Below are 20329 nucleotides of genomic sequence, written 5' to 3' on the forward strand. Positions count from 1 at the left end.
GCTGACAGAGAGTAGGGATGAATGGGCAGAAATACTCTGGCTTTTGTAGCCACCAGGTATACTTTGAAAACTACAGAAGTCAGAATGACTACATCTCTGGTATGTCATCTTTTATTGGCATATGTTCACTCCACACATGCTACCCGTGACATGGTCTGTCGTAGACATATGTCCGTAGTTTTAAAGAGCATGGGGCTAATCACGGGGCTGTAATAGAGGTGAATTAATGCGGTAATCAAGAATTTGTGGGTCTTCTGGCCCTAGAGTGGTGCTGATTACAAAGATTCAGTTCTAAAGTTAAGACGTTTTATTTTTTAAAGTAGTATGGTTATGGCCATTTTGTCACCATGTTTAAAGTTAGAGCATTTTTCAAGTTCATTAAGTGAATACGTTTTTTTTAGATGGCGAAAAATTATTTTGATTATGAATACACTGCCTTCATACATATGTATGGAGTATGAATTAATTTATTACTCTGTATTGATAATATTTCAAATGACAAGAGAAAATCGGTGCCGATATCGCTTATTGTGTGTTACAGTGAAATTTAAATTTCGCGGGCGTTCTTCTGGCCAAGCCGCTAGGATCGGTGCAGTTATTTTATTTTTATTTTTAATATAGCTGCAATTGGGTACAAAGTGCCCGGTGGCAAGCATTCTCCCTACTTCCCCCTCACTCGCCTTCTGAACTGGTCCACACTCCCAGCCGCCACACACTCCTCCTCCAGCCTATTCCATTCCCCTACTGTCCTCACGACCATCGCATTTTTTCCCCTTTCTGTTCTCCTCCTCTCTTTGAAAACCTTCCTAGTATTTTCCTTCCTACTTCTAGGCATTCCCATTTTGACTTTGCCCCCCAACTCACCCCATCCTCCCACTCCACTCAGCACCTGGTACATCTTGACCAATCTCTCCTTCTGTCTTCTATCCTTTAAGCTATCCCATCTCATTCATATCATCATCTCTGTGGTACTGCACTCCCCCTTCCCTTCTCTGTCCGTTCTCCTCCACTTGCCCTTCACCCATCTAGCTGCTCTCCTCTGCACCCCCTCCAGCTCCCTCTCAAGAACTGCCGTGTATGGGTCCCACACTGCTGCGGCATACTCCAGCATGGGGCGGACCATAGTTTTATAGGCCTTGTCGCGTATGCTGCTGCTTCCCCCCCTGAGCACTCGTCCCAGCATGCCCAGGGCCTGTCTGCTCTTCTTCACTACCTTGTCTACATGCTCCCCCCACCCCAGGTTACCCTGCAGCACCACCCCTAGATATTTATAGCTGTCGGCCTCACTTATCACGTCTCCCCTCCAGCGATATTCCCTCCTGACAATCTTCCTCTTCCTGGTAAACCTGACCACTTTTGTCTTTCCCACATTTATTTTCATACCATTATTTTACACCCATTCTTCCAGCCTTTCCAGATCCTCCTGTAACCCATTTCTCTCCACATCCATGTAAACTTCGCAGTCGTCTGCAAAAAGCCTAATATTCCCTTGTATCTTCTCTCCTATATCATTCATCATTATGGTAAAGAGAAGTGGGCCAAGCACACTGCCCTGCGGCACCCCTGATGTAACCCTTCCTTCCTCCGATAACTCCTCCTCCACACGTACCCTCTGTGTCCGGTTGCTTATGAAGTCACCAATCCAACCCACCACCCTCCTGTCACTTATAGCTCCCTCCACTTTTTTCATCATTTTTTCGTGAGGAACTTTATCGAATGCTTTTTCAAAATCGATGAAACAGGCATCAATCTGTAGACCATTATCTACCCCCTCCACCAGTTCCTCCAATAGTCCAGCCAGCTGAGTCTCACACGAATATCCCCTTCGAAATCCATGCTGTCTCCTGTCAATCCACTTTCTACCATCCAGCTCCCCTACCACATGCCTGTGCACTAACCTCTCCATCACCTTGCCCACCGCCGACGTGATACTAACAGGTCTATAGCTGGCTGGGTCCTCTTTGCAACCCCTCTTCTTGTATATCGGTACCACCACCGCCTCCTTCCATTCTTGTGGCAACTTGCCCTCCTGCATCGATCTACTGAATAGCAGCTCCAGGTACTTCACCATGGCTTGCCCCCCCAGCTTTATCATCCCATTCCCTATGCCATCCTTACCTATGGCTTTCCTGCTGTCTAACCTTTTCACTACTTTCTCAATTTCTTCCTTCCTGATCTCAAGCCGTTTCTCGTGTCGCCCTGTACTATGCTCAGCATGTTTCCTTTCCCACTGTTTTCCCTTCTCGAACACTGACATGTACTGCATGGCCAACAAGTTTGCCTTTTCCTTGGATCCTGCTGCAATTTCACCTTCCTGATTCCTCAAAATTGGTACCTCTGTCCCTGTGCCCTTCGTGCTTCTAACAAACCTGTATAGCTTTTGCCAGTTGCCTTTTGTCCCCTGTACCATCAGGTCCCCGAGATAGGCCTCCTTCGCCTTCTCTATCTCTCTATTCAGTTGCTTTCCTATTTCTTTCAGCTCCTCTGTTACAGTCTTCTTTCCTTCCTTTTTCCCCAGCGCATATAACAGTCTACCCTTCCTCTTGAGTTTCCGAATTTCCCTTCCATAATAAGGTGGGTCCCCTCCCACATTAATCCTCTTTTTAGGTACGTATTGCTCTTGAGCATCTCCCACCACCTTTTTGAAATCCTTCCACAGTTCCTGCACATCGATGCCTATGCTCCATTGGTCGAATCTCTCTTCCAGAAACTCCTCCACCCTTGTCTGTACTGCCCTCCCATACAACCATATTTGCCTACTGCTGCCATTCATGACCTTCTTGTCCAGGCAAATCTCCACAACGGGAATATTGTGATCGCTTATCCCATCCACCACTTTAGAGTGAGTGGCTAGCTCCTCGGGTCTTACCAGCACTACATCCAATATTGAACCGCCAGCTCCCCCACCCATCCTAGTTTCCTTTACCACCACCTGTTGTAACCCCATGTTCACCAGTTTAGTTGCCCTCCGTTGTCCCAGTGGCCCCACCAGTTCCTTACCACACTGCCATTTGACCCCTGGAAGGTTGAGGTCACCTGCTACAACTACCATGCTGTCCTCCTTCAGCATATCAAGCCTTTTTAGTACCGCCTCCACCTCTGTACCCCCATCACCCGGCGGCCTGTACACCGCAAACAGCTGCATTTTCCTCTTCTTCCCTGAGATCTCCAAGTGAAGTATTTCTTCCTTTTCTCCCATCCAATTTACTTCTGCATCTAACTCCCCCCGAACAAGAACCATTATCCCACCCCCTCTCCTGTTTCTAGCCCTTCTGAAAACTATGTAACTCCCTCTCCTTATTTCGTCATGTAGTTGTCCGTCATGTTAAAAGGCCTGAGTTTCCTTATTCTTCTACTTAAATATTTGGTTAAAATCTAAGGAATATTAGCAGTTGCAATTTTATTCTATGCATGACTTAATTTTTTTAAATTTTACCAGACTTTTTTTATCATTAATATTGAGTAATTATCCAGTAATAAAAATAACATTTAAAGGCAGTTTAAGAGTGGGTAAATAATATTACCGTGACGAAGGAATAAAGCTTTTTCATTTTTATTATTTGTTTTCTCTTTTAAATTTCTTGATATAAAATTAATTTTAAATAATTTAATCAAATTAAAATTGTAAAGTCATTATTTTCAGTCGATATGTATCGCTTACAAATGATAACCTGATTTAATATGAAGGTGCGCATGCGCCGGCGTCGATTCATTTTGTGCTTGGATTTCGGTGGGTTGTTACTGTGTTATGTGTGAAAAGTATTTAATGATTAAATAAAAAAATGTCTGTTTTAATGTTGTTTCGTGTTTTAGGTGAATACCGAGCCCAAGGAAAAGGGATGCGATTAACGTTTAAATAGGACGGATTATCTGAATTACAGTACAGTAAGTTGTCAATGTGTTTGATACAAGTGACACGTCGACTGCATGGTGACGTCCCACACTTGTTACTCTGTGTTCGGAGCACGTTATTGCAATGTTAAATAATTATATGTTGTGAACCAAAAGTATTTTATTTGTAAAAATTGATTGTTGACCTCAAAATTGTTAAATGTCGACAATTATTTGTATTATTTTTAGAGTGTGATCCAATCTTGCTAGTATCCCATCTGGATCCTAATAGGAAATTAAATTGATAAGCTTATCTTACGTTTATTTCATTACATTCTTCCGTAGTAATTTTGTGACTTACTCATAACACAATCATTCATTATAGCATACTTATTAAATAAATTAAATTAGCTGCTTTTATGGTACTTGGTAAATGGTGTACATTGACCTGGCATGAATGGATTTTAACTTGTGATGATTACTGTTGCTTTAAATGTTTATAAACCTATAAGCCCACACTTTTGAAATCAATTGATAAAAATATGGTTAAAGTTTAGTACTCAATACGGTACTTACTATTGGTTGGAAAGAAATTAGGGGGAACGATATGACACCATGAAAGTTGGCCAGTGATTAACTGGAATGAAGGAACGAAGGAAAGTATAGTATGTAATATTGGTAACTGTGAAAGACAGACTAGCTCCATGAAATTAAATATGAATGAAAATGTGAGTTTTGTGCTGATAGTAGTGGTCGTGGTACGATTAGGAGTGAAGTAATTAGTTGAATGGAATATATTTATAAAGTGAGGAAATAAGTAAACAATAAGTATTTAGTAGGTAGTAAGGAAGTTATTGCATATATGTTGTTTTGAGTGTTGTAAAGACAAGAGCAAGGTTGTGTTTATTTATATTTAATTAATATTATGGTAGAGAATGTGTGGTGCAATTGTGGTAGTTACTAGGATATAGAATAAATTAAATTGAGGATTGCAAGGTATTAGTCGGACGTTGTGACTTTTTAGAACGAAAAGAAAAAGAAATCAGAAAACATGGTTTTAAAACACTACACATGTCCCTAAATTTACTCCTAAGGGATGGTTTTATTACTCCTACTAGTTTGTAAAAAATTAAAATTTTATATCTTGCATTACAATACCTATGCTTTTATGCTGCAGCCACAATTCATTATTTATCCACGATAAATAGGAATGTATGTATTCCATATACTTGAGACATTTCTGAGTTAACCCTGCATGGAAGGATTCTTAATAATTAATATGAATTAATATGAATTATTCATATTGGTTTGTGAAAAAATAATAGTTAACAGCTTACCTTACAATACCTATGTATTCATGTAATCGCAGACATTCATTGTTTATGTTTACTAGTGTTTTTTTTTTTATCTGAGGGATACGCAGCACTTTTTGTGATGTGACACACGAGTATGCATGGAGCTCAGATAACGCCCTTCCTGCTATCTTCCTAGCTTATCGAAAGAGAGTTGTTAGTTACTGCTAGTCCTTCAAAGAATGAACACGTGTGGCTACAGTTGCTGTTCATATCTGTGAGATACAGCCCGACTATACATGTAAGTAATATGTATTCTACCTTATGATGTTTTATATATTTTTATATTTTCGTGTAAGAGTTTTATAGTAATGATTTAATGTTTTTTTTTTAAAATTATTTTTAAAATAATTTTCGGCCATTTTATCTCAGAGATACTATGCGAGCATCTTTGTTTTGCTAAATGCACACAATGATTTAACTATTTTTCAACTGTGTTGATTTTCATTATTGCAGATCTAAAATGGCATCAAAGGAAAAAATATACAATTTGAATGACCCCGGACATATAAAAGAAATCCACAGGATTTTATTTGAAGATTCTGACCACAGTGAGAGTGATTCAGACAGTGAAGTTAGCGAAAATAGGACCAAGGAGCACGGACAGATTACACCCTTTGATGTTGAAGAAGACTGTGAAACAGATGCCTCAGAACAAGTCGAAGAAAGAGTAGAAGACTCCACCACAGAACAAAGTGATACAGATTCTAGTGGATATGAAGATGAAGAAGAATATTTTGTCTCTGCTAGGAAAAAAGGTAAGAAAGTTATTGATTCTTTCTCCTGGAAAAAAACTCCGTACACAAGCCAAAGAAAAACTGCTAAACACAATTTTCTCACCAAGCTTCCAGGTGTGACAGGTAAGGCACAGCATGTGAATGGAGTTCTAGAAACCTGGGAGTGTTTGTTCGATGAGGACATAGTAGGCACAATAGTAAAATACACTAACTAGTATATTGACCATATAAAGGATAACTATTCCCGTACTAGAGATGCATTGCCCACAGATGCAACTGAGATAAAGTCTTTTATCAGCCTTCTATACTTGGCAGGCCAATATAAAGCAGATAGGTTGAATCTTGAGGATCTGTGGGACACTGATGGGTTTGGTATTGAAATATTCCGACTTACAATGAGTCTGAAAAGGTTCAGATTTATCTTCCAATGTATCAGATTTGACAACAGAGACACGAGATTAGAAAGAAAACAATCAGATCGGCTAGCACCTATTCGGGATGTGTTTCAACAGTTCGTGTCTAACTGCCAATCATGTTACTCTCTCAGTGCATTTGTTACACTTGATGAAAAACTTGAAGCATTTAGGGGCAAATGCTCATTTATTCAGTACATTCCATCCAAGCCAGCAAAGTATGGCATAAAAATCTTCGCTCTTGTTGACTCGAAGACATACTACACTGCTAATCTGAAAATTTACTCAGGTAAACAGCCAGAAGGGCCATATGAGGTAAGCAATAAGAGCTTGGATGTTGTTGAATGCATGATTGCACCTGTTCACAATTCTGGTCGTAACATTAGAGCTGACAACTGGTTCAGTGACGTAACACTTCTAAAAAAATTAGCAGAAAATCATAAGCTGGCCTTCGTAGGAACACTAAAGAACTGGCAAATCCCTCATGCAATGAGACACACAAAAGAGAGAGAGATTTTCTCAAGTGTTTTTGGCTATCGAAAAGAAGGAACAATTGTTTCATATGTTCCTAAAAACAAAACAAAAAAGAAGAATGTGCTTCTGATTTCAAGCATGCATTTGGATGGAAAAATCGACGAGACAACTGGAGAAAAAAAGAAACCAGAAATGGTTACCTTTTATAACCAGCACAAAGCAGGTGTTGATATTGTGGATAAGATGTGTTCAGCTTATAATATTGCCAGGAATACACGGCGGTGGCCAATGGTTGTCTTCTTTTCGATGCTTAACATCGCTGGAATAAATTCTCAAGTAATATTTTTGGGAAACGGAAATGAAGTTCCGCCTCGTCGACTGTTCCTCAGGCGTCTGGGAAGGGAACTCATTGAAGGACAACTGGTGAAAAGATCAACTCTTAGCTGTTTGCCGCTATTGATTTCAAACAGACTGAAAGAAATATTGGTGACATCTGAACAGTCTAATGCAAGAGACAAGAGCAATCAGAGCAGCACTAGCAAAGAATATGCAACATGGAAGCGTTGCATGACGTGCCAGAGAAGTAAAACAACTCGACTGACGCGATACTCGTGTCAAACCTGCGGCCAGTACCTTTGTCTGCAGCCCTGTGCTTTTGTGTGTCCTGACAGATTTGAACCAAGTGACGTTGAAAATCAAGATAAGTGATTAGTGATAGTAACAGAAGTTATATTGCAGTGCCTTTTCCAAACAGTGTTATACTGTGAGATCAGAATGTCACCAAAATTTTCTAATTTATGTTTCATACACAATACAAACAATTTTTTTTTTCTGTATGTAAAGTCTGTATATATAAGGATATGTATTTCATTAAAATCTGTTTTTTTTTTTCACTGTATCTTTGCTTGTTTTATATTTACTGCTGAGGAAATTTAGATGTTCTTTGACATGAACACAATGTAGTATTTTAATTGTAAATACTAAAAACAGTTACAGGACTAGATCTTCCAAATTGCAGATGCTTCAATAGATATGATTTTTTTTTTGCATTTGAAAAAAAAAAATTAAATTATTTTGCATATATTAATATTCATTATTGAAAACTCAGTCCAGAAATTAGTTTCTGTACAAGATATTTTATCATGTATCTCACAGATACAGTGCGAGCACATTTGTCTAGCAGTAGATGCGAGTAATGGAGTGTTAATGTAGGTGGTGTTGTTATAAAGAAATTCATTTAAATAATGACAGTATTGCAGTTGTAAGGAATTTTTAATGCTTGTATTTCATGTTTTTTTTTTTTTTTTTTTTTAATGAGAATGAATATGAAATTATATTACTAAATGTTTGTTTTGTTACATTGTATTTAAAGTATATGCTATTTTGAGTGATGTAATGAATGAGTCTAATGGGAGCCTAAAATTTGAATTATTAATGTCTTTTATTTTCTGTGAGTAATACGTGCTGTTCATTGAAGTAGCTGACACATTGAATTTTATAGTCTTTCCAGGGAATTCTTTGATTACAGCTGTCGTATATTGTGTTTGTTATGGCTGGTGGTTCATGTACATACAAGTTTATCCCTGGATCCTGAAGGCTTAATCCTGATGGCATGATCCTGTGGTACATGATGCTTGCTGTTTTAGTTAAGTACATTGGAAGATTCTTCACATTAAAGAAACTGCGAAATAAGAAAGAATTATTTTGGTAGGTTGGAATAAAATCTGTTTTATTCAACGTAAGATCATAATTCATTATCATATGACAAAACATTTTATGTACAGGATCTTTTGACATATTAAATTAAAACTGCAAACATAAAGTACCACAGAATCAAGCCAACATGATCAAACGATCAGGATCTTTCGACGTACTGAATTAAAACATCACGCATCATGTACCACAGGATCAAGCTAACAGGATCATGCCATTAGGATTAAGCCTTCAGGATCCAGGGATGAACTTCAATATATGAAATGGAAGAATTAGCTTATATTTAATCCTCCATAGTTGGCTGCAATTATGTTAATCTAACAAAGAGATGCATAAGGATGTCTCGAGTACTTGGAAAACATGTTTTACAATTTTATTTAAGTTTTCTTTCCCAAAGCTGTGACATCTGATCTGGTTTTCACAAACTAGTTGGAATTAAGAAATCATCCCTTAAGGGTAAATTGAGGGATGTGTGTAGTGTGTGAAAACAGTGTGTACTGATTTTTTTTTTCCTTTCTGTTCTAAAAAGCTGCGACATCCGATAATTAAAGCTGTGACATCCGAAAATTTTTGGCATTAATTTAATACACATACATTGACAGTAAATGATTATTCCTACAAAGCCAAGAATGGCAATTTGTTTTGTATGGCTTTTAAATTTTTATTATTTGTAGTTGTTTTTATCTGCATTTTGTGTGCTGTGTTGTGTACGTTTCATTTGCAACGTTTGGAGAAATATTTTCTTTGGTTAGGTGAATCATAAGTTATTAGGTACCGTAAAACGGGGTGAATAGAAACAAATTTGAACTTTGGATTAAAAATTTACTTATTTTTTGTTAGTTGAAAACAAAAAAATAATATACAAAACTCAGGTCTATAGTGCCCCTATCACTGTATGATATTATTAGTAAATATTTTTGTTTCAATAAAATTAAAAAAAATAATAACATGGTGTTTCTAATCACCCCACAGAAAGGGGTGAATAGAAACAATAGTTATAAACCATGGTTGTTTCTTTTTAAACCAAAGTGGGGTGAATAGAAACAATTAAATATATATTTTTCTCTTAGGAAATAAGTAGATAAAATGTTATTTCACAATATAATGGTTTATTACTGTAAAAAGTGAGAAAAATTAACAAAAATGGTGTTGTCACATATGTACAAACAAAACAAAACAAAACTCTCTACCATGACCAATGGGCTGAAGCATTAATAAACTGTTAAATCAGTCAGGTCATCCTCAAAACATAGCATGTCTTTAAAACGAGCACCTGAATTGAGAACTGGTGACGACAGTTTTCGGAAAACATCGTTTTTCGAAACAAAAGATTCTTCTTCAGTCATTGTGAACTTTTTGGTTTGTGGAACTCTTTTTAAAAATGTCCCAACAAAACCATTGTCCATAAGGTAACTAACTTTACAGACATAATATCTAAACGATGTTTTTGTTTTTCCATATATTTTGACCACCATGTAATCACCTTGGCTTATGGAGATACCAGTGTTTTCATCTTGATCAGAAGAATTTGAAGATATCAAAATTAGGTCATCATCGCTGTCCTGCACTGAGTAGGCACAATCATCCTCTGATGATGAATCAAGAAATTTTCTGTTTTTCTTGGCATTTATTTTCATTGGCTTGGCCTGTTTCGATGTACAAGGGCTTGGGTCACTGTGAAGTGAAGTATGGAGGGTTACATTCTCCCCATCCACTTCCTCAAAGTCATCAACGGTAACACTTCTGCCGGGCTGGACCTTTACTTTTGTCCTTTTTTTCTTTGGTTTAGGAGTCTGGTCTTGCCTAAGACTTTGAAGGAGTTCCTTAAAGATCTTGTCAACAGCATTAGTGGATTCTTCAAGGTTTATCATAGCCTGGTTTTGGTCTATTCCAGTACCTGGGAGCATTGACAACACATTATTGCGGTTTAAGGGCACGATCCCGCATTTCCTGAAACCTGCAATAACATTTTTTTCCTTCAAGGAGACACACAACTTTTTCAAAAGCAGAGGAAATTTATCCTTAGGAACTGTTGCCTCATTTCTTCCTGGGCCTTTCTTCCATTCCTCTAATATTTGGCGCCAAGTAGTTTTAAGAGGCCGAAAAAATGCCACGTCCAGCGGCTGTGTTAAGTGTGTTGAATTTGCTGGTAGAAATATAAATCTTATGTCATTATCTTGACACAGCTTAACCGATTCTAATGACAGATGCGAAGATAAATTGTCTCCAATGAGAAATTTCTTCCCGTCTAGCTTTTTCAAATATGGGATAGCAACTGTAAGGACCCAGTCCTCGAAGCAGAACGAATCGAACCAGCCAGATTTCGTCCGATTATATCTTGCATGTTTTGGCCCACCTTCAGTCCAGGTTTGATATAAATGCAAAGCCTTATACACAACATAAGGGGGTAGTATAGTGCCATCTGCAGCGGCAGCAAACATCACAGAAGTTGATGCCTTTGATGAGTTCATGATCCTTTCAGGATATTTAGTTCCCCTCCGTGTGATTATCTTTCGTTTTCCTGGATCGTCCGTAAGGTTCGTCTCGTCATAATTTATTATGTTAGATGGTGGCACATTCTCTATTTCATTTGACAATTCATCAAAGTAACTGTTGATGGTTTCTGGTGTTACACCGGCTCTGGAGCGTTTAATGTTTTGGCACATTCGCACTGCCAATTGATCTTTGTGTCGTCTTATAAATGATACCACAAAATCACGACCGGGAAGATTATTCTTAAATCTTTTTACTTCCTTCCCCCTACTATCCAGAAAGTCCTTTACTAGTAGTCTTAAGGTTGTAGAGTCGATAGGATAGCCCCATTCGCTGCATATTTTCAATCTATCTACAAACAAATTCTCTTCTTCAAAAGACAAGGCAGTTTGTCCACCCTGATGTTTAATGTCGGGGCCTCTTTTTACGTGTCTGTATAGTACACTATAATGAATCCCATGTTTTTCAGCTGCTTTCCGCAGGCTAATGCCAGATTCAATGTCAGAGAGGGCATTTTTTATATGATCAGGGCTGTGTTTTTTGTAACCGCCTCCGACAATGGGTTTGTACTTCCGTGGCATATTTAAACAGCAACTCTGAAACAAGAAATATATTATTTAGGATGGTATATAATAACTAGAGAATGGATAATAGGTGTTTATATAGTATTAATATGGCCTACTAGATTTTTTTTTTTAATTTTGCTGTTGTGGGGTGAATAGAAACAAGAGAATTGTTATGTTTCTATTCACCCCACAAACTTTAAAAACCTAACCTGAAAATTTTGAAAATTCTTGGAGATTATTTTGTCAAAAGTAAAACAATAACCAAACCTTACTTTTTTATAATGATGTTATAGGTAGTATTTACAATGCCAATAAATATCGCATAAAGAATATATGTTTACTTACCAGAGAAGTTCAAAGTAGGTCGGAAAACATCTTTAAAACTTTCAAGAGACACACTAGGGTAAACATCAACCTACAGTGCTGCCACACAATCAAACCATAATTTTCTTGTTAGTCTAAAGTGTTGCCAACACAAAAGCAATAATAGTTCAATTAAAATTCAATATAAATGTATAATATTCAAAGCAATACCATGATTATGAAGTTTTGTTTCTATTCACCCCACTGTTTCTATTCACCCCATTCTACGGTAATGTAAAATGGCTCTTTTTCTGTAGGTTAGTTTTGCAGTTGTTGAAATGAGAAGTGATAAAATCAAAGTGAACGTTTTGGTAAGGTAGGCCAGCTATTATGAAATAAATAAATAAATAAAAAAAAATATATATATGTTTAAATTGCGATGTGGTTGGAATATTGATGAAGTCATCATCAATAAGGCTATGCTGAAGTAATTACGATCTGGACATTCTTGTTACAAGTGTGAGCATGGGTGTTTTAGATGTTTGTTTTGATTAAGATAATTTTTTTTTTGAGAAAACTAAATTAGAGAACAGAATAAGTATATTTTCGTGTATTGTGTATTAGAAGTACTAGAATAGGTAGGCTGAAGTATACCCAATGATACCTGAGAAGTTTAATCGTAGTAAAAAAAATATTTATTATATACAAATGTGATACCGCAAACTATACTAAACCGAATGGGACTGCAGAATAAAATATGAAATCGTAAATATTATATAAATGTTATTTTGTGTTTATTATAGTACCTCTCATTGTTAGATTGCAGTGTGTATTTGAATGGGCATTTACTTTTGTGACGTGACAACGTCTAATAAATCGATAAACACCGGCTGCACGCACGAAAAAGTGTCCCATTACACTGTGTCCCATTACGCTCATTGTACACTTGCGCCGCATCTATCTCTCTTCCACTCGATTGGAACAACCATCGATTTGACTTTTTTGAGGCACATTAAACTTGAAACACTCCCATTCGTTTCCTACTTTTCCTGTCATCGTCCTATCCTTAACAGAATAACACAGATTGGAAGAAGTTAAATAGCAAACCTGTATAAAAGTTATAATTAAAATAATCTCTTCGTTAAAGTAATAAACATATTTGAATTAATGAGTGCAAATAAAAGTAAATTTATCAATTAAATTGTAGATTTCATTTCACTCCTTCTTTGTATCCATACAAAATAGTGTTAATTCAATAAAAATGATTCAATTTTATTCATAAAAGTATGCAATCATTTCATCAATGTTTTTTTTTATGACGTCACGTTAAACTATCGTCCGTAAACCGACTTTACAGACAACCAATTTTTTTCCAATGTACAATATCTGCTGTTAGCGTTATCCTTGTTTCATGCGCTCTGTGCCTGATATATGCAAAGAGCACGAAAGTTTGACACAACTTTATAATTAAAGAAAAATTTTATGCTTAAGAGTAAAATTTGGAATGAAATTTTTGGGAATACATTTTCTTGTTTTCCATCAAAAGCATCATTTGATAATATTCAATGCCTTATAAGAAAATTTATTAGAAAGATGCCATCTTGGTTTCAACCATTTTCTCATAAAAATTTTTTCTTTCAATATTAAAAATTTGTGCTCTGATCAACCATAGTTTTTAATAGTGACAGACTGCTACAAATAGTTTCTCTTTTAAAATAATAATTTATGTTTAAAATTTATATTTTTTCTATACAACTATAATAACTATCAAAAGTTATTATTTTATGGTCTTAAAAAACCCAACTGGTAAACTGAAAAACATACTAAAACTTATCATAATTATGTATAGCATATGAAATAATAATGTTAATGTTAACAAGCTGGGAAATATCAAACTGGCGACAGTGGGTGCCATTTGCTGTATACTGCAATCTTAAGTGTTACCACACTATAGAATGGGTAGGGCTGTAGTATACTTCACTATAACAGGGATGTTAAAATCAAATTGAAAATGAATAATTAAATTATAAAACGTGGTATCGCAAAATATTCTAAACCAGTCTGAATTGTAGTATACAATATGAGCCCGTGCGAAATATATCTTTGGTATTGTGTTCTGTATTTGAATAGGTAGGGTTGTAATGAGAATGTAGATTATGATAGCAGAACGTTGGTTACATAAAGAAACATATTTTGTGCATAACAAGGAATGTGAATTCACCCCGCCCAAAAACCCCATATTCCTGTGCTTGTCCCGTAAGAATGTAGGGGTGGTAATCATGTCAGCACCGCCATATTGGTGATGTCATCAATTTTGTTATGGCATTAGGATCTGTACTACTTCTACTGAAAATGCCCTACAACCCTAAACAGAGAATGAATGAAAGGTCATTTTATGTCATTGTCATCAAGTGTCACAAACTTTTCTTAGCAGATTTATTAGTAATTAACTGTGGATGTGGTATACTTATAAATATCAAGTCCACAAAATTGTTTTTATCAATTAGAAATATTGTTAACTAGGGACTAAAAAAATTATTTAAAATAATACCTCTTGTATAATTCTAAAGGAGAGCCACTTTTCTGAAAAAAAAAAAATATAGGCAACTGTTAGGTATATTAAGTTACCTATATGTTATTCTTAACCCACCATCGGAAATATGTTACAGGATTTTATTGTAGCTAACCTTGAGCCATCCACTTATCACAGATTTTTAATCATACGTAAACCTAACTCAACCACTTGTTTAAATGATAATTCACTATAAAAAGTACATATATATTCTCCCAGAGAATAATTGTAAAACATGCCAGGAAATTAAAAAAATATTATTTTTCGGATTATTTTTCAGATAATGGGGTTTCATTCAGAATTACCACAATTTTATGTTTAAAGTTCTCTAATGTTTAGTAAACCATATTCAGAACTAGGACCTACTGTGCATGAAAGCTCAGGCCTTATCTAAGAATAAAAAATTGGGATAGGCTGTTGTGGGACACTGCTGCGAGTTACATTTTGAATACGTAGGGTAAATGAGAAGTTATGAAAAGTCCGGAGGCATCAATTTCCATGGGCTTATCACTGGAACTCATATCACCGTTAATAGGTAATACCTGCACTATTACTAGACTGAGCGACGTCCTCCATCTTAGTTTTCTTTCTCCCCCTACAGTCTCTTGTCACGCACCAGTTAGTGGCACCTTTTTGGAATTGTCATGGGCTGTTCTTTATTCTAATCATTGTCTCTTACAAACCTGATTGTATAAAGTTGCTATAATCTTTGGCTTAGTCATTACCCAATGCACTTTATGTGCTCTTACACATGAGTTATAAATCGAGTCTGTTTAACTTCAGTTCTGATAGTCTTTTACCTGTTAGGATTAATATATTCTTTCAGAGAGCTGGAAGCGTGTTCTAATATGATGTGTTTTAGTGTTTGTTTTTAATATTGGTAAAATGATTATGTTTGTTGGTAAAAGTCATGTCTCGAGTATTAAAGTTTATCTCTTAATCCTGATGGCATGATCCTTTATATTTTGAGTCTATGGTACCTACATCATGCTTGCTATTTTAATTTAGTATGTCTGAAGGTCCTGGAAGTAACAAAAACTTGTGATGTAACAACGAATTATGATAATAATCTGATTACAAAAAAATTTTTTTTGTTTGATCAACTTAAGATTATTATTTAATTTTATAGGCCTATCACAATTTTTTTTATCTCTTGAATCTTTCGCCGTACTAAATTAAAACAGCAAGCATCATGTATCACTGGATCAATATATACCTACAGGATCATGCCATCAGAATCATGGGATAAACTTGGATCCATGATACGAAACAGTTATCTGTTTGTTATCTTTTTGTGGTGATAATCTGCAGAATTCTATGCCCGTGTGATTTAAACCTTTCTCGCTTCGCCTGGTGAGATTATCTCTAGTGCTAATTAATCGGAAACTTTCGGGTGTTGTATTGTTTGAAAATCTATGTTATTAAAATAGGTTTCTTTTATTATGTATTACTATAAGTAGTCTTAAAAAGAAAGAGTGAGCATGAAGTGCCTTACATTAATTTGTTTCATGTTTGTACAGACACATGTAATTTACTTTGACAAACTTGTGTTAGGCCCTAGGTATAGTCACTTTCAATTTAAAGGACAGGCTGAGGCACAGCAGTAGATTTTAGATGAACATTCAGCACCTGGCGTACAAATATTTTTTAAAACTTTTTTTCTATTCTGTGCATAGCCAAACTGAACAGAAATGGCACAATGTTAGTTTGTTATCTGTCTAAAGGAAACAGAAATGAATTTGACGAAGTAATTTATGGTATTATTATTTAGCACTGCGAATGTGAAAGATCAAGTAGTCTTGAAGTATATTACAGTAGAGTCTTGATTAACAGAGTGAAGGCGGACCACGACAACACAACTATACCTAGTAAAGCTTATTTTTTACGCTGATAAAAGTTCTTATATTTTTATATGTACAGGTTGTCCACATTCTGGAATGTCAGGGAAGTTTGGATAGGCCAGGGAATTGACATTAAATCCTGGAAAAGGATTGGAAATTTCTCAGTATAAATTAATTGAAGGAAAAATGTCACCTACACCCTGACTAAAAGAATTATCTTTTCAAATAGTTTTTTAAGTGCATGGTCAAACACTATAAAATATCATATGCAAAGTTCTTTTAAGTACATTTAAAAAGAGATATAAAAAAGGGGAGAGAGAGCTAGGCCAGCATCGAGGATGGTGGAGGCTAGTTTTTCTCTGAGAAAATGGCATGGTAGGTAAATTCATGGTGGCCACATGTTCTTGAATCCTTGAAAAGTGGGAGTGTGCTTGAATTTTGACATGGGTCCTTGAAATTCTCATCTATATCTATGAAGCTGCTAGAAACTTCTCAGTAGGGAAAACAGGAGTTATGTACCATGGAGTACTTAATTGTGTGCAAATTTCAGATTTTTAGATAACTGCCCACCAGAGATAAGCCTTAAAGTAAGCGAAAATATGAAATAACTAATTTTTACAAGCTTGTAAAAAAAAAAAGTAGCAAAGTCTCACGTTCCAAATAATTTGTGTTTACACTACAATTACACAAGTACTTCCAAAAATATTCTGAAGTCCAACGGATACTGCCTTCAGTCTGAAAAAAAAAATTATAAAAATGCAAGTTTTTGCAATTGTGAGGCAGAAGTTCAACCTTCAAAGTTGGTAAGATTGAGTGTTGTAGAAAGATAGTTTATGATCAGAATTGTAGTATATAATGTGCTTAACACCTCAGATTTTGTTTCATCATGTTATGACCTACCAAAGATAAGATATGGCAATGTAGGTAAAACCTTGTAAATGTAAAAATTGTTGTGCGCCATGGCAACAAAATGACTGCCATAATCAAACCAGTGAGAATAAAACTTTAATTGTGCCAGTTTTAAACTATCAATACATAATGTTAAAAAGGCACAAAATATACCAATAATTTTTTTTGGACCACTGCATATGGATTGGCCCAGTGGAGTTACACCACTCTTGACCTGATCATTACTTTTTGTAATGCTCTGAGTGCTACACTTATTTTTACAGTACACTTCTTTTTGTCACACTGTTAACATCACCTCAGCTTATCTTACTGGCTGAAAAAAAGTTTCACTTCAATAATTTTAATGTTTCAAACATTAATTTTTTTTTATAAAATTGAAGAAATTTCAGAGTGTATAGTGACAGTTGATACAGTATTAATATTTTTTAAATTTAATAATGAAATAAATTAAATAAATATCCTACTTTAATGAATCGTATAAAAATGTTTATTTTCATCAAATTGTAATTGTATTCTTTATTTTTTGCATTATTTCTGTTTTTGTACTAGATATATTATACTACATTATATATATATGTCATGTACTGTATTACTAGATTCTCTATTTGCTTAAAGTTGTTTGTATTATTTAGTATTTCTTGTATTTTTTAGTATTTTTCATTGTGTTTGTCTTATTGTAATTATTGTACCCGTGTTTGTTTGTATTTGTTGTTGTCACTGTTAATATGTGGTACTCATATAATTGTGTGTTGCCCATTTGCGGATGTTTTGCCAGCTATGGTACCGACGGGGGTGGGAGTCCATATATTTGCTGTGACAACCTTGTATTTGTCTGCATGTGTCGTGTCGACCATAAAAGTCTTAAAGACTGTTGGTGGGGATGTTACAATTTTTAAATAAATAAAAAAAATATTAATTTGGAACTATTTTCTGTTGACTGTGAACTGGAGCAAACCTGTGTTGCAGTGTTGCTGTAACGACTTGGCGCGAATCAGGACATCCCGACAATGCAGCAGCCAGTGACGGAGGGGGAAGCCGCCTACGAGCCACCAACCTACACCTACGATGAAGTGTTCCCAGCCCTGCCGGAGTCCGCGACCTCCGCCTCCCCGACGGTGAACCAGCTCGGCCAATGGAACAACAAGATGAGGATTGGGTCCTCCGTGGTCACCCAGGTACCGACTGTGGGGTGTCTACAGGTCACCAGTACTGAAGTACTGGTCACAAAAGTCACAGAATAATCAGTAACTGTGCTGGAAGGCATTAAACAATATTTTTTTAGCACCCTTGTGCTATTTCTTTGCTTCTGTGCGTTTGCGTCACTTCTTGAAGGATTATGATGAACCCAGCATGTCAGCTCCCAATGTTGCAGTTATCATAAAAGTGTGATTACTGTGTTTGTTTTCCCCCCCATAATCTTCGCACGTTTTATGCTAAAATTGAGTTTGAAGATTAAGGGTTTGATTTTTATGTCTTGAAAAAGCATTTTTGTAAAGGTAAAGTTATTCACAGAAACGAAAGCTATTGTGTGGAAAGTAAAGTTTGATTAAAAAGTAGAGCATGTAAAAGCAAGCCAAACAATTTAAATTTATAAGTGATGCAACAAAAACATATTTTGTTCATATTTAAATGTAAAAAAGAGAACCACCCACCTGCGTTGGGGCTCTTCTGCCGCGGTACACCCCATGAGCCCGCTCCTCCAGAAACTTGTAAGCAAGTTGTGTACAAAGGTGTGAGGTAAAGGTGTGCGGTAGAGAGAGAGACATTGTCGAGCCGAGCTGCGGTGGTCAGAAAGAACTTTGAAATGAACGAAGGTGAAATTGATTTGTGGACAGACAATTGAAGTGTTTTAATTTCTCTGAGAGTGTAAATATTAGTAATAAATAAATCTTGTGTTTAATTAATTGGGCTTACCTTTCTGAACTCGTTTCCCCACTCCGTAGAAACGTGTTTGTTTGCTTTTGCTTAAATGACGGCAATCAGTCTGTAAATACTTATTACAAACACACCTATAGGTTTATCGTTACTGTTGGTTCTCATTTCAGTACAGTGGTTTCTAGGTGGTTAAATTTCACTATTCATGTTTGATATCCCCGTTAAAACTATATAGGTGTTTAATAATCTGGTAAAATCACAAATACTGCATGGGTGTGGTCTTGAACGTGCTGGGTTGAAGACCTTTCAATGTATTTCTTTCTGTTTTTTTAGTTTTTGAAAAGGGGACTAGAGTTGTTTGGCACTTTTATGAAGTAATCTGTGATAATAGCATTGGTGTAGTTAGAAAGAAAGTGTTTACTGTGTTTGTAATGTTTGCATCGCCGGGTGGCGCAGGTGTTCAGGGTGCCCGTGGAGGAGCGCAAGTTCGACCACAGCGACAAGTTCGGGGAAGGAGAGTCCCTTCGCACGTGCCTCATGATCATGAAGGACACCGGGGCCCACATCGAGATATCTGCATCCAAGGATCAATCCCTTACTTTCCTGGTGACCGGGAAGCAGAGTGCAGTGCTCGACGCCAGGCGCAAGATCCTCATGCACTTCCAGACGCAGGTGCGCTGGGGCAGTCACAGTGACGACCCCTCGCAGTTCTCGGGAATAAGGTCGTAATAAACATTTTGGACCAACGTCACTCCGAGTCCGTGTTCAGTCATTTTTGGCAAGGAATTTACAAGTTTTCAAACACAAATATCAATTTATTTTGATAGTAGATGTCCTCCGGAAAGGAAAGGCACTCAAGAAGGTACTCAAGAAAAGCATAAACACGGCACAATGCGTGGCACAACTGTGTCTTTTTTTTTTAACCTGCGCTAAGTCAATTTGACACTGTTAAATGTTTTTAATGAAGCTAACCAAACCCCTAACCAGCCATTTTACAATTTTACTATTGTTTAATGTACTTAACATAACCACTCTTTCAATAGTCAATTACTGTTAAATTACTTGTAGTGTCACAATAACCTCTTAGATAATAATTGTCAGGAAGTAAAAAAAAAGAAGCATTTGGAATTTTTATTATAAATTTTCTGGAAAAGTGGTTCTCCTTTAGAATTACTCAGTCTTATTTTGGTAACTTAATTGTCTGCTCAATTTATTTGGGTTACTTACATAATTTCATGTTTTTACTCTCG

The 20329-nt window shown here is 36.2% G+C and overlaps 2 protein-coding genes across 2 annotated transcripts in view; one reads left to right on the plus strand and one right to left on the minus strand.

The window, feature by feature from the left end:
- Positions 1–3669: 3669 nt before the first annotated feature.
- The window catches only part of LOC134536731 (vigilin), an 80356-nt gene continuing 63696 nt past the window's right edge, over positions 3670–20329 (plus strand). The window contains exons 1-4 of the mRNA XM_063376621.1: positions 3670–3730; positions 3814–3885; positions 18171–18379; positions 19536–19751. Of these exons, the coding sequence (XP_063232691.1) occupies positions 18212–18379; positions 19536–19751 (384 nt within the window). The 5' untranslated portion in view covers positions 3670–3730; positions 3814–3885; positions 18171–18211. The remainder of the gene's footprint in view (positions 3731–3813; positions 3886–18170; positions 18380–19535; positions 19752–20329) is intronic.
- LOC134536732 (uncharacterized) lies at positions 9296–12165 on the minus strand. Its single transcript, XM_063376622.1, has 2 exons — positions 11925–12165; positions 9296–11609 (listed from the first exon to the last, which is right to left on the minus strand). The coding sequence occupies exon 2, from the start codon at positions 11592–11594 to the stop codon at positions 9732–9734; it is 1863 nt and encodes a 620-aa protein (XP_063232692.1). The 5' UTR covers positions 11595–11609; positions 11925–12165; the 3' UTR covers positions 9296–9731.

The sequence above is a fragment of the Bacillus rossius genome, chromosome 11 (assembly GCF_032445375.1).
Source record: "Bacillus rossius redtenbacheri isolate Brsri chromosome 11, Brsri_v3, whole genome shotgun sequence".
Taxonomy (NCBI): domain Eukaryota; kingdom Metazoa; phylum Arthropoda; class Insecta; order Phasmatodea; family Bacillidae; genus Bacillus; species Bacillus rossius.